The sequence below is a fragment of the Palaemon carinicauda genome, chromosome 19, assembly GCF_036898095.1.
Source record: "Palaemon carinicauda isolate YSFRI2023 chromosome 19, ASM3689809v2, whole genome shotgun sequence".
NCBI classification, from domain to species: domain Eukaryota; kingdom Metazoa; phylum Arthropoda; class Malacostraca; order Decapoda; family Palaemonidae; genus Palaemon; species Palaemon carinicauda.
This window is the reverse complement of record NC_090743.1, coordinates 121,432,485-121,452,807: the sequence shown is the minus strand read 5'-3', so window position 1 is coordinate 121,452,807 and position 20,323 is coordinate 121,432,485. Positions and strand designations below refer to the sequence as shown.

At 42.6% G+C, this 20,323-nt stretch overlaps 1 protein-coding gene across 2 annotated transcripts in view; it reads right to left on the bottom strand.

The window, feature by feature from the left end:
- The window catches only part of LOC137658801 (uncharacterized), a 286,791-nt gene that overhangs the window by 221,053 nt on the left and 45,415 nt on the right, over positions 1–20,323 (bottom strand). The window contains exons 4-6 of one of the 2 annotated variants that reach the window (XM_068393850.1): positions 10,691–10,802; positions 6,010–6,083; positions 5,334–5,424 (exon numbers count right to left, since the gene is read on the bottom strand). The exons of the other annotated variant lie outside the window; for it this stretch is intronic. Coding sequence (XP_068249951.1) covers positions 5,334–5,424; positions 6,010–6,083; positions 10,691–10,802 — 277 coding nt within the window. The remainder of the gene's footprint in view (positions 1–5,333; positions 5,425–6,009; positions 6,084–10,690; positions 10,803–20,323) is intronic. 2 annotated transcript variants of the gene reach the window in all.

Sequence of the window (20,323 nt, the reverse complement as noted above, 5' to 3'; positions counted from 1 at the left end):
TTTGGGAACCCAAGAAGCCATGCTTGTGATACACAAACAAGAGGCCAAAGAATGTGGGGGGCAATGAGCCTTGCACTAGCAAAATATTCCCGTTGCCTGATGAAGGGAATATTCTTGGGTTCCCAGAAGGAAAAAACCATAATTCCATCAACTCTGCAGGGTCTAAGTACAGAAATACCTTGAGATACGAGCTTAATGCGTCCCGGGACCCGAGCTCGTATGTCAATTCGCTCGTATCTCGGATCAATTTTTCCCATATAAAATAATTTTTAAAAAATCAATCCATTCCCACCCTCTAAAAAGACACCTAAAGACAGTATATTACAGTGGAAAAACATGTTTTTAATTATTCTAATTCACAACCTACACTCACAAAACAACAAATACCTATGTACTGGTTATGATCTGCAATAAAATGTGACATTATTACGGAGTTCTTACTTTCGAGATAGATGGTAGCAGCTAACGGCGGTGTGTGCGGAGGAGGAGGGAGAAAGAAAGGGGAGGAGAGAGACTACGGCAACACGTTCGGTACGCTACACTTTTGTGCCACTACGTCATAACTTAAACTTGAAATGTAACTTAAATGAAACTAGCTTACTGTACACAAACTTAAAAATAAATGTTAATCTTACATTACACTAAACTTCTAATTTTGTTTTAATTTTTATATTTTTACTTTTCTTCTTCCGGCTTGGCTCTTTTTGCCTCGCTTTTTGACTAGATTTCACCTTCACTTTTTACCGGCCTTTTTAAAAGGAACCTATCAAGGGATGTTCTCTTTTGTCTCCCCTTCAAAATGTTACGAAAATGACGTACACAAGTGTCGTCACAAAAGGCTAACGCACGACCACACACTAACTTGTCCGGATGCCTCTTTTCCATTAAATCAGAAAACTCCTGCCACTTTGCTAACATGTCTCTGATTTCCTTCTTTATAGCATCCTTCTGCTTGAGGATGGTACATATTGTTGATGTACTCCTCTCATATTGGCAAGCCAGCTCAGTCACTCGTACACCATTCTCATGTTTTTCTATTATTTTATGCTTTATCTCGATTGTCATCATACGCTTTTTCTTTTCACTACCCTTGTTTGCACTCGCTTGCTTTGGACCCATTGCTTATTCACTTCATTCTGTACTGAGTAATGCAAAAAACATATAAAAAATGCAAACATTACGGCCGATGCTCGGAGATAACTTTACATGACGGAGATCCAACGGAAAAGAGCGAGCGATACTGTCGTCCTCGTGAGCAGCCTCTCGCACACTCAGCCACCTAGCGGCCGTATATGGAACCGTCTCGTATCCTCGTATCTCAAATTTGTCTCGTATCTCGGGGCAAAAATTTGCTCGAAACTTTCCTCGTATCTGAAATTTCTCGTATGTTGGGACACTCGTATGTAGAGGTATTACTGTAGTGCAGGCCCAAGAGTGATGAGAGACAATCTATGCTGTCTAAGAGAGAATGCTTTCTTTAGCAGTTCCCTCTCAGAAAGTTGCTGGAGCCAAGAATGTAGCAGGTTTATAGTGATCACTTAATTCTGACTAGTGAACGTCGGGCCGTACAATGGCCAGCAGGCGAAAATGATGCGCTACAGTCATGTAGGACAACGAATGACTAGCTGTTGAACATGAACAGCGAATGGTGCTATTGAGAAGCAACCATGATAGTGGTAGCTGACAAATCGGGGTCTGCCGAACTGGTCAGGATCGTTTCACTCGAGACCATGCTCATGATCATGATAGCCTCCTTCTACCTCTTGGCCTAATGTGAGCTTGTGAGAGTCCCATTCGTGATTGTGCATGTCTCCCCTCCAATGTGAGCGCCTCACGTGAACATCTTGCCCGAGAGCGTCTTACTTCGAGCATGAGCACCTCGAACGAGAGCTACTTGCTCATGAGAGTGAGTGTCTCGCAAAAGAGCATGAGCACCTCGAACGAGAGCTACTTGCTCATGAGAGTGAGTGTCTCGCAAAAGAGCATGAGCATCTTATACTAAAGCATGAGCATTTTGCAAAAGAGTGCGAGCATCCTGTATGAGACTCGCTCAAGAGAGTCTCTCCTGAGAGCGAGTGTTTCACACGAAAGCGAGAGCATCTCACTAGAGAGTTTCTAGCACGAAAGTATGTTTTACACAAAAGTACGAGCGGTTCACTCGTGAGCGTGAGCATTTAGTTCATGATTGTGAGCTTAAGTCTCTCAATATGAGCTTTCAACTCTTGATCAAGAGTTTCTAGCCTGGTATACAGGCTTGTAGCTCATGATTGTGAGTGTCCAAATTGCTATCACAATCGTCTCGCTCGCGATAATGAGAGTGTAGTTCGTCATCTTACCACAAAACCTAGCGATCATGATCACAAGAGTCTTGCTCGTGAGTGTGTAACTCACAACCACCAGCGTGAGCGTCACTTACGTGATCATGAGCGTCATTCTTGAGTATGTAGCTCATGATCGTGAGCGGAGATCATGAGCATGAGTTTGATTACGAGCGTCCTGGGAGCGATCATGAGCATTCAGCTCGCGATCGTGAACGTCTACCACAGCATGTAACTCACGCTCGTGAGCGATCGGGAGCATCTCGCTCGCGATCCCGAGAGTGTATTCAAGACTTGAAGAAACTGGCTTCACAATCACACCACGCTCGTGACCTTGAGCATGCAAACCATGCCCATGAACGTGAACGTGACCGCAAGCGTCTCAGTTGCAGTCACTTGAACATTCTCAAGAGATGTAGACAGTGATGTCATAATCATGGTCACGAGCGTCTTGCTCACGACTGTGAAACTCACTCTTGTGAGCGTGAGAGCGCTCGTGAGCTTGAGTGCGGTCGTGAGCATGAGCGTAGTCTCGTCCGGCATCACGAGTGACTAGCTCGAGATCGCAAGTGTCCTCAAAGATAAAGCGACTAGAGACACAAAGGTGTTCACAAGCGTCGCTCACGACCAAGAGTGTAACTCACGATCGCAAGCGTCTTGCTCGTCAGCGTGAGCACAATCGTTATCGTCCCGCTTGTGATAAAGATCATTAGCATCACGCTCATCAGTGTGAGCGATCGCAAGCGTCGCACGTGAGCGATCGTGTGTGTCCCGCTCGTCAGTGTGGGTGATCGCAAGCGTCACACGTGAGTGATCATGAACATCACGCTCGTTATCTTGAGCACAATCGTGAGCGTCTCACTCATCGGAGCGAGCGCGATCGTGCGTTCTCAAAGGTTGAGGAAAGAGTATTGTCGCAATCAAGGTCACTATCTCACTCGCAATTTTGAGCACTAACTTGAGTGTCTGGTTCACGATCACAAGCGTCTAGCTCGTGATCATGACCATAAAACGCTCGTAATCGATACCTCGAGCGTCATAAGCTCGCAACTGTGAGTGCATGACTCACAATCTTGAGCATGAACGTAAACATGCGCAAAAGTTGTGCAAAGACTCTCCCTCGGAAGGGGAAATCTTACACTTGAAGGCGAACTTCCGAGCAGCATTCTGTTTCCTTCCAACAAGTTCTATCTCAAAGGAAGGTTAATATAAGGTGTTGCTAGAGAAAAAAGCCAAGGCTTAATTCTGAGTTGTTCCCGAAGGGATTTCCCGTAACGGGAATTCTGCCGGAGTACTCCCCCGAAGGGGAAACCGAACATGTATTCTTCTTCAAGAAGAAAGTCGAGAACAGGATCAACTACGATCTCATGATTGTAGCGATCTCTGTGGCAATCAATGATTGTCACAAAAAAACAAAAACACTCTAATGGGTGTCTAACATCTGGTTGTTGCGAACGACAACCTGACCGACCAGGAAGACAAGGTGATGAATCTCGCCCCTGCGATCGTTGAACAGAATAAATTCTGAACTCATCACTGGATTGTCACAAATGACATCCTGACTGACCAGGAAGAAGAGCCGATGAGACTCGCCCCTGCGATCATTGAACAGAAGAAAATTCTGATCATATTATTAGAATGTCGCAAACGACATCCTGATCAACCAAAAAGAATAGGTGATGAGTCTTGTCCCTGCGATCGTTAAGAATGAAGATCCGTCAATTCGGTGATTGTCAAACAAGCTGTTGGTTGACGATCGTCCTTGATCCCGCAATCCTCAAAAGGCGGAAGCTGCATACACTACACACTGAAACAATGCCTGTAGGGAGAGAGAGAAAATTGCAGAATGTTAGGAGACAACGAGATCGGCAGAAGGCGAGAAGACTCGTCGTCAGCAGAAGTCGTAGGAAGGGCAAACAGGAGTAGACCTAGTTGACCGCTAAGATATCAGCCTCAGTGACAGTCACCGACTTCACCCCCGATGTCGTCATGAAGCACTGACGAAAAATAAATAGATGATTAAAAGTTCCTCCCTCCGAGGGGGAGGCAAAAATCCAACCTGCGAATGGGAAAGGAAACCCCCAAGAGAAAACATCAGCGCAGAGAAATCCTCTGATAATTCGTAGAACGAACATCGACATCTGAAATCATCACATTCACCTGTAATGGAGTATCGTGTAGAAGCCAAAGTCATACCAGTAAAAAAAGAATGACTGTAAAGCATTAGTGGTAAATGGCTAAGCCTTGAAGGGAGAGAGACAAGACATCCTCTCTCTCTCTCTACCAGTCAAAAATAAAATGTGACGTGGTTCACTGAACCGTGAGTAGATATAGGTGGCTGGGTAGCTCCCAGCCACCCCCACTACCTACCCACTGTAGTGGTTAGGTAGGGTTGCCAACTTGCACTTAAAATCTAATGGCTGCCTTCCAGCTACACTGGAAGTAATATCCAAATAAATAGCGGAAAGTTTGTTAGTATGAAAACAAAGCTGGTTTGCTTTCTTCAGAATAAGTAGTCCAAACTTAATGCAGCTTTTCTGGTTAATATTCTACCAAAAACCGAAATTTCAATTCTTAAATCATACCTCAACATAATTATTTTAATACATTTATCACTCAAATAAATCCAATCCAATTCAGTATACAGTAGCATAATGACACCAATGAGCCATGCTTTAAAAAGTTCTTAGGTCTTGAAGATTAACTTCATCAGAACCAAAACTCCAATGCATAATAAATATGGGGAACTATTATTAACATGGGGGAGATTATCCAGTTATGTGAGAAGCTTAACTTACAGAGCTGGGGACAAATAAGGATGAATCTTATACTTCTAGGACAAAGGTACTACAGTAGTCATTTCAAGGTGGACTTAAAGAAAGAGACAGGAGAGATTCCGTGAAACTTGTCTCAAAAAACAATAAAAGTGCATCCTTTCAACACCCTTAACCTAATAACGAATGATCTTGACTAAGTCAGAAACAAAAAAAATGAAAATATACTTCTCCAACTTACCGAGGGCACTCACACAGATAATTGCTGCATTCCAGTCCCGAAATACAGTCTGAATCCCTGTAGCAGTACTCGTGTGGTCTGACATGGTACTCTGAATAAAACAAATGATTAAGAAATAAATCCAACTGTATAATAAAAAAAAATACTCAGATCACAGAGGATTGAAATATTCATAGTTTTTTTATGTTCTAGAACCATAAAACTTTCATCTTATTTCTTCATTAAAGAAATATACTAAAAAAATTAGCAAATCCTCAATTCCCAACACAAATATTTGGTCTTTCACCTGATAATCACTAACAACTTGCAGCTATGAACTAATCCTGTACACAAAATTCAGTGATTAAAACTGTAATACTTTTTGATTAAATAATGTGCTGGTTATAACTATGTACAGTATTAGGTGGTTGAAGTTCCTCCCTCCTCCTCCAATGTGGCACCTAGTTAGGTTAGTGGGAGAGGGAGAAATAATTTACTTTTTTTTTAATTATAGCTCAGAGAGATGGCGCCTTTAAGATTTTAACATGATTATAATGAGGTAAGATTCATTCAAATAATTTATTCAATTTTTTACTATACATGTACAATATACATAATTCCCTAAAACTAATTTTTTATTAAATAATGGCAAAAAACAACTTGCACACAAACCACATTGACACATGAAACTACTTACCAGTCAAATTATGAGCCTTCATGTAATTTGCCTTAGGCTCACATTTTCCACTGGTAACATTGGCAAAGTAAGATCTGAAATAACAAAAGAAAGCATTAGAACCATTAAAGTAAGAATCATTGCAAAACACTGACAGTAAAATTCAAAACATTTCTTTTCCAACATTTCCTTTTCACATGAGAGAAAGGTTATTGTCATGGGTAGACATAATACTTTTAATAGGAGATGTTTAAAAGACAAAAATATCTATTCCCTGTGTGAGCGGCGAGGCGAGACAAGATTCGACTGTGGACCTGCTTGGGCAAACCTGTCATCTTTTCATTTTCATCAGCATTTTGAAAGTAAACCAAGCCTCGCCATGAGCGCCTGCCGTGATAAGGGATCTGTCCTGCTTTGACCAAGATGTCATTGTCTTAATTAGTGGAGTCAGCATATTTTGAGAAACCGAGCCCGAGGGAGATACTTGTTTAGGATATATATCATCATGGAAGGACACGTGTTGCCCTTTTGTTATGATTTAACACGTGGTCCGGATTGCATCAGAAATTTTTTCTAAGAGCTTCCATGGCGTGATCGAAGTGGGCATTTTTGAGGAAGCCAATAGAGATGCAGAATTGTTAAAAAGAATGCCTTCTATGGAGGTGACCACTGCCCACTGTAATTAACTCCGCCCATACATGGGTATATAAACTTCAAGAAGAGATTGTCCAAGAGAGGAACTAAGATCCAATGTCCTAGTGAGATAAGAAACAGAGAAGACCAGAAGTCTGATAGAGCCAGATTCTAACCTTCCCTTCAGACAACAAAAACCTATCTCCAAAAGATCCTGCTATGACCGAGAAGAAGAGACAAATTGAAGCAGCCAGCCCTCCCTGCTTGTGACAAGAAGTAGCCAACACTGCTTGCAGCCTGCCTTCGTTCAACAATATCATCGAATTCTTGGAAGAAGATCTCTGATGTCCCTTCTTGATGCCACCCCTTTTGTGATGTCTTCGAATCCGGTCATCGTGCCAGTTTCATCTGAACTTCAGCCGCCCTTCTGCAGCGTTCTCAAGCCTTACTTCAACAGTATCATCGAATTCTTGGAAGAAGACCTCTGATCTCCCGTCTTGATGCCACCCTTTTTGTGACGTCTTCGAATCCGGTCATCGTGCCAGTTTCATCTGAACTTCAACCGCCCTTCTGCAACGTTCTCAAGCCTGAAGTCTCCGTACCAGCATTGTCTCAGCAGCTGCAGAAAACTATCCCTTAAGTATTTCTACCTTACTGACTGTTCCCCTTTTCTGTTGGTGATTGATTGGTTTGATTTGTCAGTTAAGTAACCAAAGAAGTAACATTGATTTTCTTTGAGTTTGTGAATAAACGTGTTGTTTTCTCGTGAGTTTCTTTTTATATTCATTTCTCATATTTAATTGGTTGTTGTTGACATTTATTTTATTTATTAAAAGAACTTGTAACGATTTTAAGATCATAACAGTTATATAACAAGTGCTCTGGATTCATTTTACTCAAAGTAGGGTATAAACACATTTAATAGGCATTTCATTTCCCTACAAATACCAGGAAACACTCTTCACTTGTATCTATACCTGCATTCAGATCCAGATACTGGGATTACCACACTCTTCAATTTCTCCCTGTAATGCCAGAAGAGCTGATTGGGGGTGCCACTGGGCAAACCTATCACAAGCCAATAAACTTCAAAGGCCTCCCCATAATCGGTATTGGGTAACCCTGTACCGTAACACCTAAAGATTCGAAATTAATTCGTTCCGAAGTGGTTTTCGTTTCGTGACCCCACTTGGAAGTGGGAAAAGATGTAGACAAAGAAGAAGAAGAAGTCTCCGATCGGTAACAGACAATATTGATTGACTGTTACTATGCCCTGTGAGGACGATGAGGTTATATCTCATAAGGATGAGAACTCGACCCTTCATCATCAAGCTGTTCGTCAGCACGGGAAAGACCAAGAGAAGAATCACGAAGAACTCGATCCCCTCTTGGATCAGGCGAGCAATAGAAAGGGCACGGGCCTCAGACACCTCGACGACAGGTAGACGTCCCTGTGCCCATGTCAGGGGAGTAAGTACTTCCCTAGCATTCCAAAGAATTTTTCTGTTCAGCAGGTACTGCAAGCAGGCAGGTAGAAACATCAAACAATGTTCACCTCCAGCTACCTGCAAGACATAACCCACAGGAGCTTAGACATATTCTCAATAGGTCCTGTGGTGGTTGCTCATAATAGGATCTAAACACCTCATCTCCCTTGTGGGATAAGTATCAGAGGTTCGAGGACAGAGGTTACCCGCGAAATAAGTGTAGGATGAATGTGGCAGTGACTGGCCATTTCCTAATTCACCTTCCTCTCTATTGGGGTGTAGCATTCGGGGAACCCTGCAGAGCTGATCTCGTTCTTCTGTGGATGATTTTCACACTCTTTGGACAACCTCATTTACATATATGTGTTATGTCCCGGTCCTCGTGTCAGGGGAGGTGGGAAGAAATATACATAAGTAGAGGGCAAGGCCAGAATAGCTACGATGTATGTTCCCACAGATTAATTCCTTATTCTTTGGTAATGATTGCCCAGGCCATTATCCTGCAAGGATAATGTGGTGCAGGATCCCTCAAGGTATCATTAGGCCTATACAGAGGCCATCACGGGCCAGTTGCCAGCCAGTTTGTTTAGACTTCCACCCACCTAAAGGTGAGTCTCCTCAGTAAAGAGTGGAAGGTTTGTATTTTGCACAGGAACAAATGACAAATTTGGAAGGAATTTGTATTGTTCCTGGCAATACAAAACTGGAGCTCTTTACACATACTGACCCGCCAGCACCAACCCCCTGAAAGTCCTGCCGCAATTACAAAAGTGACGGGTAGTCGCTAGTCCTGGTGTGAGTGGGATGGTTAACCTACCCCGCTCTCCCCCTCCACTAAATAGCGGTGGGTAGTTACACCCTGACAAAAAGTTTATAGGCTGGTTTCAGCTTCGCCGAAATAATACTCCACAGTAAAGAGCTCCAGGTTTGTATTGCTAGGAAAAATGCAAATTACTTCCAAATTTGTCATATTGCCTTTGTCTAAAGTTTCCTTACCAGTTCCCTTACAACGTGTTTCACTTAGGGCCAAGATATCCAAACAATATTTCATAAATTCATTCTAGACTTGCTGTAACTTCCCAATCCGATTCATGGCTCTAACATTCCAATTACCTATTTTCAATTTTTTTTAGACCCTGCTAGGCCCGGGACTGGGGACCATTCTGTTATCTTCTCTTTCCATGACTGACTAAATCCATAGAGGATTCATTGGCTGGATACATCAAAGGATAGCCAGTTCCTTGTGATGCAGTGTCTATCTAACCAAGGCAATGACTCCTGCCAGTCCCTACTAATTCCAGTACAATCAACCGGCAGGATTTGGGAGTAAAATCCGAAGAGACAGTTTGTCCTTCGCCTTAAACCCAATCCATCTCCCTGCTGCCAGTGACTTCATCGATATTTAGGGGGGCATTTCCTCCACCAAGTTGCTCATCTGCTGATACGAGTTTAACCGTTGGCAAACATGGATTGCTACGATATACTGCCTAGCACGGTACTTTAAAAAATTGAAAATCATTTTATTGTCTCTATGTATGCAGACACATATCGTACATGTTCACCAGAAGTTTCAGCCAATTATTTTCACAAATAATGAAGATAGAGCAGTCTTTAAATGATGACGCCATTCTTACTGCATCATCTGCATAACGGAGTTTGTCAGAATTGTCTTTGCGTGTTTATTTTTGCATATATAGAGAGAGTTTTTCACTTATGCTTTGAAATCTCATACGTCTGGCAGAGATGGAAGGTATTGGTTGAGGGTAGGCTAATGCAAACTAAGATCTACGTGAAAACCAGCCATAGTTTCCAAAGACGTATAGAAGTTCATGCACGTGTGTTTGTTTACCTGATGTTCGTATGTACCGTACATTGAGTTTTCACAATGTCCTCGTGAACTTTGGAGCAATGCCAATGTTACCTAAGGTCAAAGAAAGAACAAAAAGAAAGCAAATGGCAACACAAAAAGAACCAAGAAGAGAGGGAAACATGAAAAAGAGTACAAAGCTGGAACATTCTTACTAAAACTCTGGCAACAATGAGAGGCCGCTGGCAACTCATACCCCCTTACACCAAGTGTATTAGTTAACTTGGGGTTTAAATATCTATTTTACGGAGCTTTCATGTAGGAATAAACCATAGAAGTACAAAGTAAGGTTATAATAATATTATTTTGATTTTTATAAGGAAAAGTGAGAATTTATAGCAAATCTTTGGGAGCTCATAACACAAAAACACTTATTCATGCCTAGGTACATTTTTCTCACTTATTCATGGTGTAACAGAATTTTGATTTTCCCATTCCTCTTTTTTTCATGATTTTTTTTACGTCTAGCCGAAGAAAATTAAGAAAAAAATTATTAATAAGAGAAAAGGGAAAATCGAAAATCTGTCACATAGAATTACAGTATTTGGTTTATAAAGAAGTTTTGATGGTACAATTTTCAATACAGATGGTGTCATATTAGTGGAGAAAATGTACCTATTTTTTTTTCAAATCATGATTTTTATCATATCTATTCACATATATTTTCCATAGATATAAAAAAGCAGCAAAAAATTATTCCGTAAACTATACTTACTCAAAACAAACACATATGCCATCCTTGCAAAAGCTATTTCCATTAACGTCACATGATTTAACAGTGCCATTCTCTGGGATATAGCATCTCTCCAGTACTTTCTGGTGCGAGGCTGCAATGAATAGTAAGAGGGGTATATTCAACAAATCTCTATGTTCCAGCAACCTGAGTTTTAGTTTCTTTGCCTAGATTTATCTGCTCAGGACTTACTGTGTTCTTAAATCAATTAATAAGTTTTATGAAATTAAAAGCTCTTAAGATAATCTGTAATCTTCTTGAATATAAAAACCTGAGATCTTTGAATAGGAGTGCTGTATGTCTTTAGTATGAACTGGAATGGCCATTGAATCTTTAACAAGGTATGTACAGTAGTTAGTGGGAGGTAGGTGGAGGGAGACACATGTCTGCCCAAGTGTACCGTGCAGCTTTTGATTTTTGGCTCAAGAACTTTGGGATTTAGTCCTGTGTGTATCCTTTAATAGGAGACTCGTCTTTAGTGAGAGTCTCATAGAACCATAATAGTCCTGTATGGGAGTAAGGATGGTGACTTATTATTACTACTACTACAAGCTAAGCTACAATGCTGGTTGGAAAAGTTGGATGTTACAAGCTCAAGGGCTCCAACTGGGAAAATATCCCAGTGAGGAAAGGAAATTAAGAAATAAATACCTTATAAGAAAATTAAGATATTTTACAAACTGCAACAAAATTAAAATAGATCTTTCATATATAAACTATAAAGCGGAAGAAAATAAGATAGAATAGTGTGCATGAGTGTACCCTGAGGTATAGAGGCTATGGCACTATCTAAGACTAGAAAATAATGGTTTGATTCCAGATTGTACTTCTAGAAGAGCTGCTTACCATAGCTAATGAGTCTCTTCAATACTTGCCAAGGAAAATAGCCACTGAAAAAATTACATTGCAGTAGTTAACTCTTTGAACAAAGAGAAGTTATTTGGTCATCTCAGGGTTGTAAAGTGTATGAAAAAAGAGGAAAATGTAAAAAGAATAGGCCAGACTATTTGGTGTGCGTGCAGGCTAAGGTAAAATGAGTCGTAACCAGAGAAAGAGATCCAATGTAGTAGTCTGGTCAGTCAAACAGATACAATAACTCTAGCAGTAGTATCTCAAAGGGTGCCTGGTGTACAAGCCTTTAGGGCCATGGCCATTAGTGATTTAAGGGAAAGTCAATACTAGGCCATAAGATGCCTATCTTTCTTTAAGAAGGATAATGTCAGAAGCATTGGACCACAAATCAAGACTGATTTGTAAAGATGTTGGAGGAGTTATTTCTCAGCAGAGGGCAGTCTAATAGAAAGATGCTCAGTTGCATAACTGACCAATGTTAATTGAAGGACCAGCAAGTAATGGTTGTGGCGGATACATCCCTTCCAGAGGAGAACAAGAAAAGATAGAAGGGCCAGGTATTTCACCTTTCCACAAGACCTATGCCAAACATGTTACCTAGGACGAGATGCATATTTTTCCCAAGCGGGGCTGGGAGATTTTACACAGCTACTGAGCAGCCACCATAAGACTCCCTTTTGGTACAAAGTGCACCAACAGGTAATCTGGGTGGATAGACAGGGCTAAACTCATGAGTTCTTCCTTAAGATCACAGACATCTGCACTGACCTCCGGTGCCTCTGTCATCACAACCCACATGGCTAGAAAGAAAATAAACAGGGTGCTTCCTCTAAGTCCTGCAAGTACTAAAGTGGGTTGTGACACTCATTCAAGGAATATTGAATCAGGCAACGTAGCAGCTTGGCCCTCCAGGACCTCACGCATCTCAGTCAAGTATCTGCAGGAAGGATATGCTCAAGCAGGAACTGGGTCTTTGTAATGTCCCCTTACTAGAAAGGAGGAGAATCCTCACCCCTTCGTAATTTACAAGATGAGAGAGCATACCCAACTATTGTACCTCTTGCCTAAGAAGAGAAAAGTCTTGAGATTTTTACTCTAAAATGTCCTCCTCAGGTAGCAGGGGGCATGTGTACCCAAGCCCTAAAGAAGAGACCAGCCAACCCCAGAAAAAAAAAATAACAGATCCAAACTCTACCAAAGAGTTACTTCAGCAGAGGCAGGAGAAAAAGATTTTGATCTGCTTGAAATATCTCTAACCAGGGCACCAGACACCCATTGAGATACTACTGCTAAAGAGTTATTGGGTTCTTTTGACAGGCCAGACAGTACTACATTGGATCCTTCTCTCTGACTACGGCTCATTTTCCCTTTGCCTACAAATACACCAAATAGTCTGGTCTATTCTTTACATATTCTCCTGTCCTCATCTGACAACACTGAGATTACCAAACGATTCTCCTTTGCTCAAGGGGTTAACTATACATACATACATATACCAAAGGCACTTCCCCTAATTTTGGGGGGTAGCCGACATCAAACAAATGAAACAAAAAAGGGGACCTCTCCTCTCTACGTTCCTCCCAGCCTGACAAAGGACTCAACCGAGTTCGACTGGTACTGCTAGGGTACCAAAGCCCACCCTCCCCCGTTATCCACCACAGATAAAGCTTCATAATGCTGAATCCCCTACTGCTACTACCTCCGCGGTCATCCAAGGCACCGGAGGAAGCAGCAGGGCCTACCGGAACTGCGTCACAATCGCTCGCCATTCATTCCTATTTCTAGCACTCTCTCTTGCCTCTCTCACATCTATCCTCCTATCACCCAGAGCTTTCTTCACTCCATCCATCCGTCCAAACCTTGGCCTTCCTCTAGAACTTGTCCCATCAACTCTTGCATTCATCACCTTCTTTAGCAGACAGCCATTTTCCATTATCTCAACATGGCCAAACCACCTCAACACATTCATATCCACTCTAGCTCCTAACTCATTTCTTACACCCGTTCTCACCGTCACTACTTCGTTCCTAACCCTATCTACTCGATAAACACCAGCCATACTCCTTAGACACTTCATCTTAAACAAATTCAATTTCTGTCACTCCGTCACTATCAATCACCACAACTCCGATCCATACATCACAATTGGTACAATCACTTTCTCATACAGAACTCCCTTTACATTCATGCCCAACCCTCTATTTTTTACTACTCCCTTAACTGCCCCCAATACTTTGCATCCTTCATTCACTCACTGACGTACATCTGCTTCCAATCCACCATTTGCTGCAACAACAGACCACAAGTACTTAAACTGATCCACCTCCTCATGTAACTCTCCGCAAACAACAACTGATTTACCTCCCATTCATGGTCATTCTCGTCTACCCGTTTTAATCCTCGTCCAAGCACTCGATCATTCACCTCTCTCACCACTACATCAACACATAGGTTAAAAGACCACGGCGACACCACACATCCCTGTCTCAGCTCCACTCTCACCGGAAACCAATCACTCACTTCATTTCCTATCCTAACACATGCTTTACTACCTTGTAGAAACTTTTCACTGCTTGCAACAACCTTCCACCAACTCCATATAACCTCATCACATTCCACATTGCTTCCCTATCAACTCTATCATACGCTTTCTCCAGATCCATAAACGCAACATACACCTCCTTACCTTTTGCTAAATATTTCTTGCATATCTGCCTAACTGTAAAAATCTGATTCATACAACCCCTACCTATTCTAAAACCACCCTGTACTTCCAAGATTGCATTCTCTGTTTTATCCTTAATCCTATTAATCAGTACTCTACCATACACTTTTCCAACTACACTCAACAAACTAATATCCCTTGAATTACAACACTCATGCACATCTCCCTTACCCTTGTACTGTATAGTGGTACAATACACGCACAAACCCAATCTACTGGTACCATTGAAAACACAAAACACATATTAAACAATCTCACCAACCATTCAAGTACAGTCACACCTCCTTCCTTCAACATCTTAGCTCTCACACCATCCATACCAGATGCTTTTCCTACTCTCGTTTCATCTAGTGATCTCCTCACTTCCTCTCTTGTAATCTCTCTCTCATTCTCATCTCCCATCACCGGCACCTGAACACCAACAGCAATTAAATCTGCATCCCTATTATCCTCAACATTTAGTAAACTTTCAAAATACTCCGCCCACCTTTTCCTTGCCTCCTCTCCTTTTAACAACCTTCCATTTCCATCTTTCACTGTCTCTTCCTTTCTTGAACCAGCCTTCCTTACTCTCTTCACTTCTTTCCAAAAGTTCTTCTTATTCTCTTCATATGAGTAACCCAATCCCTGACGCCCCCTCAGGTCAGCTACCCTCTTTGCCTTACTTACCTTGCACTTTACTTCCACATTTTTATCTCTATATCTTTCATAATAATAATAATAATAACAATTTGCAACCCTTAATGCAATGTGTCTCTTGGGCCATATCTAAGAGGTAGGAGACCAAGACAACTCAAATTGGTGTCACAACAGAAAGGACCATGGAGGTGGATGAAACACTCCACTCACTCTCAACAATGTGCATACTAAATCCCTAGATGGACTGTTATTGGCTGCTAGGACCGTATGTTAGAAGATCTGCAAGACTGAGCTTACTGACCACCTGACAAACTTCTTGGATATGGTGACTGGCAGAGGTCTGTCAATCCCTCATGGAGGAAGAGGAAGGTGGCTTCAAGGGCAATGTATACGATACCCTTTCCTGGCCTAGAATGCTGATGATCGGGCCTTGAGGGATGTCTCAACTGCAACTGGTACCAAAGTTCACTCTTTGCTAGATAGAATTCAAAGGAATTGTTTTGTGGATGATCTTCATTCCCTACAGGCAGGAGAGAGCTTTTTTTGTAGACAAAATGCTCCTCCTACCCCTGGCAGGAATGAGGAAGGTGTGCGAAATTTTTACCTTCACTTGACCCATGGAATCAATGTTGGATCTTGGGGGGGGGGGGAAGAAGGTGAAAAGAGGAAAGGAACCAGTCATTTTTACTCATTCACCCCAGACTAACCCGGGTAACCTCAGCCCTCAACCCTCAACTACTTGTCCATCACGGAGCTTGAGGCTCTAGACCATTTACTGCACAGCCACCACAGGACCAACAGAAAAAGTTTCCATATTCCTGTGGGTTACTTCTAGCAGGTAGTGGGCGGTGAAGGTCGTTTGACGTTTCCACATGCCCGCTTGCAATACCTGTGCCACAGAGTAGTTTATCTTGAACGCCAAGGACGTTGCAATGCTCGAGGTCATGAGCTCTCGGTTGTTTGGACGGAGGGGGGTCTGAATTGAGAGCTCTCTCAATCACTTTCCTAATCAAAGAGGACATAGTAACAGTTGATCTGGATCTTCGGTTACAGAACGAAGACTCTATCCGGAATGGGCCAAACCTAGAATCCAGCACATTCGGATTTGAGTCTTAGCTATGAACTCCGGATTAATTCTTCCCATCTCCTGGAGTGGGAGACGTTAGAAGATAGATCATGCAGTTCGCTGACTCTCTTGGTTGAGGCCAAAGCAAGTAGGAACACCGTCTTCCATGTGAGGTGGCGCTGTAAAGCCTGGCATAATGGTTCGTAGGGGGGTCTTCAGAGACTGAAGGACCTGAACCATGTTCCAAGGAGGAGGTCTAAGTTCCGACAGGGGACAAGTAAGCTCGTAACTATGCATGAGTAAAGAAATTTCCAACGAGAAGGAAATATCTACTCCTTTCAGTCTAAAGGCAAGACTCAAGGCTGAGCGGTAGCCTTTGACTGTCGAAACAAAGAGAAGCATTTCTTCCAAAAGGTGCACAAGGAACTACACTATACAGTGGAACCTCTACACACGATCGTATCTACATCCGAATTTTCCAACATCCGAAGTAAAATTCGAGCAAATTTTTGACTCTACACCCGAATTTTATTTCGACACACGAAGTAGCAATTTTCGTCGTACCGGTTGTATCCGAATTTTTCGACACGCGAAGTACAATTTTAACACGTTCCGACTCTACACCCGAATGTTTTTTTCGACACCCGAAGTAAACAATACTCGTACGCGTAGTCGGTGCTCATAGCGCCTGAAGTGTTTTTTATTTCCGCCGATAGAAGGCAGCACATCGACCTCGGAGGGACGCTCAATTAGCGCGGCTTGGGTCAGTCCTCTGTTCTCGCCGGCTTCGTGTGGTTGTGCTCTTTGCGTTGTGATATTAACTGTGAATTAATCGTGATTTTTTACGTGCATCCATTAACGATAATTTACGTAAATCATGGGTCCAAAAAGGCTTAGTTTTGCCAGTGGTAGTGGTAGTGGTGAGAAAAGGAAGAAGGAAATGCTTTCTATAGAAATTAAGCAGGAAATTATTGAAAAACATGAGCGTGGCATCCGCGTGAGTGAACTTGCTAAACAGTATGGCCGTAATATGTCGACGATCTCGACAATCCTTAAACAGAAGGAAGCTATTAAAGCAGTGAAACCTTCTAAGGGGATCACTATAATTTCCAAACGCCGTACCCCTATCATAGAAGAGATGGAACGACTTCTACTAGTGTGGATTAAGGATAGAGAGATCGTTGGCGACACCATCACCGAAACAGTCATCTGCGAGAAGGCGCACGCCATCTTTACGGACTTGAAGGAGGAGAGCTCTGTGGGTGATGCTGGGGAGAGTTCAACCGAGCCTTCCTTAGATGATTTCAAGGCATCTTGTGGCTGGTTCGAGAAATTTAAGAAACGGTCCGGGATTCATTCAGTTGTTCGCCACGGAGAGGCTGCTAGTGCGGACACAAAGGCTGCAACTGACTTTGTTAAGAAATTCGAAAATATCGTAAAGGAAGAAGGCTACGTAGAGCAGCAGGTGTTCAATTGTGATGAAACCGGGCTGTTTTGGAAGAAGATGCCGAGTCGAACCTACATCACTGCTGAAGAGAAGAAATTGCCTGGGCATAAGCCAATGAAGGATCGGTTGACTCTTGCTCTATGTGCCAACGCTAGCGGGGACTTTAAAGTTAAGCCCTTTTTTGTTTACCATTCAGAGAACCCTAGGGCCTTTAAAGCACACAACGTCGATAAGGATCAGCTTCATGTTTTCTGGCGATCCAACTCGAAAGGCCTGGGTCACTAGGCAATTCTTTGTGCAATGGGTAAACCAAGTTTTCGGTCCTTCTGTGAAGAAGTATCTTCATGAGCAGAAATTGCCTTTAAAGTGCCTGCTATGCCTTGACAATGCACCCGCTCACCCCCCCGGACTTGAAGATGATATCTTCGATGAATTCAAGTTCATAAAGGTGCTGTATCTTCCACCAAATACCACCTCTATCCTCCAGCCCATGGACCAGCAAGTCATCTCTAATTTTAAGAAGCTGTACACCAAGCACTTATTCAAGCAGTGCTTTAATGTCACGCAAAGCACCAACTTAACTTTGCGTGAATTTTGGAGGGGCCACTTCAATATCGTGCACTGCTTAAAGATCATTGATCAGGCTTGGGTGGGATTAACTCGACGGACCCTCAATTCTGCATGGAAGAAGCTGTGGCCTGATGCCGTTTCTCCCCGAGATTTCGAGGGTTTTAACCCCGAACCTGATCCCGTGGTCGGTGCAGCGGAAGCCGTAGAGGAAATCGTCTCCCTTGGCAAGTCCATGGGTCTGGAGGTCGACGCAGATGACGTTACGGAACTCGTCGCCGAACATCACGACGAACTGACGACGGATGAGCTCAAGGAACTCCATGCTATGTCGGAGCACATGAGTGATGACGAGGAAGAGAGCGAGGAGGTAGAACATGTGTTAGGTTCAGCGCAAATAAAAGAGGTGTTAGGAAAATATCAAGACGTGGTCGACTTCATCGACAAATACCATCCAAAGAAATTGCAGGTTTGTCGTGTAGTTTCTCAATTCGATGATGTTTGCCTAACGCACTTTCGAAACATTCTGAAAAGCCGTACGAAGCAATTATCTATCGATGCTTTCTTTAAAAAAACTGCGAAGCGAACTCGCGATGAAGAGGATGTAAGTGAACCGAAGAAAACGGCAAAGAGTGAAGAGGAAGAAAGTGAAACACAGAAAACGGAAAAGAGTGAAGCAAAAGAAATTCAGTCAATTTTAAATGTAAGTGATAGTGATTAAAATTACGTAATCATCAAAAAGAAAAAAAGAAAATGTAAAAAAAAATATAAAATATAAAAATAAAAAAAAAATAAGCTAAGTTATGTTAAAGTTCACTTAGTGTAAGTTAGAATAAGTTACGGTAGTGTTACGTTTATCGTAGTTAACCTCTCTACCTCCTCGCCGTCCGTCCGTCTCCTCTCTCCTCTCTGCGTAGCGAAGACGAACAACACCTGCGCTGGAGTTTCTAAGGTAAAGTGACGCTAAAAACCTGTTTCTTATTTATCATTTTTCGCTAATTCTTCTTATTTACATGTCTATTCTTCTTATTTATATGTCTATTATCTAATTTAGTGTTCATTATTCTCATGGGAAAATTATGTGTAGTAGTTTATTAAGAAGTTATCATAGGTTTTTGTGCTCAACCACGGATTAATCCTATTTCAATGTATTCTTATGGGAAAATTCGTTTCGACATCCGATCAATTTCTACATCCGAAGTTGGTTCTGGAACGGATTAAATTCGTATGTAGAGGTTCCACTGTAGTTGGAACAAAGTCATCGAAAGGAGAGATAACCCTTCCATGACACCAACCATAGAAAACCGACTACTTTGCCTGGTAGACTGCCTCTGTGGATCGTCTGAGGTGTACAGCTAATCTTTTCGCTCTTGTTGTGAAAAGCCTCTCCAGACGTGAAGCCGAATCGAAGCTACGGTTCTGTGGTAAATGTTGGCATGGGGTTGTTTGAGCAAGTCGTGCCGTGGATGAAGTTCCCTTGGGATCTCTGAAAGGAGTTGCTGGAGATCCGGGAACCACTCTAATGATGCCATAGCAGAGCTATCAGAGTCATTCATAGGTTGCTGCTTGCTCGGACCTCGTTGACGACTTTTCTCATCAGACGTAATGGGAGAAACGCGTACGCGTCCAGGTTTACCCACTGTTGTTGGAAAGCATCTTACCAAAGAGCTTGGGGATCCGAGACCGGGGAGCAGTATAACGTGAGCCTGAAATTCAGGGCCGTTGCAAACAGATCCACAGTCGGGAAACCCCACAAAGTCAGGACTTTGTTGGCTACTAGAGGACTCAAAGACCACTCGGTGCCCACTATTTGAGTCGCTCTAATCAGATTGTCTCCCAGCTGGAATGAAGCAAGCAGATAGGGTCACCAAGTTGTCTTCTGGCCATCTGAGTATCTCTACTTCTAGATGGTATAGCTGCTGCAAAAAGGTACCGCCTTACTTGTTTAGATATGCCACTACCGTGGTATTGTCGCTCATCAATACAATGGAGTGCCCTGTCAGGAACTGGTAGAATTATTTGAGGGCCTTGAAAGGTGCCCTCATCTCTAAGAGATTTATGTGCTGGTACCTTTCTGATTTGGACCATAGGCAGGAGATGTTGTGGTGCAGCAAGTGAGACCCCCACCCTTCTTTTGATGCATCTGAAAAGAGCATCAATTCCAGGGGAGGAACGAGAGGATCAACCCCTTTGCAGAAGTTAGGATCTGCCAGCCACCATCTGAGGTCTGACCGTTCCTCTTGTCCTATGCGGACTAGACAATCCCTGGAATCTATGGCTGATTCCATTGGGATTTCAGGCGCCACTGGAGGGATCTCA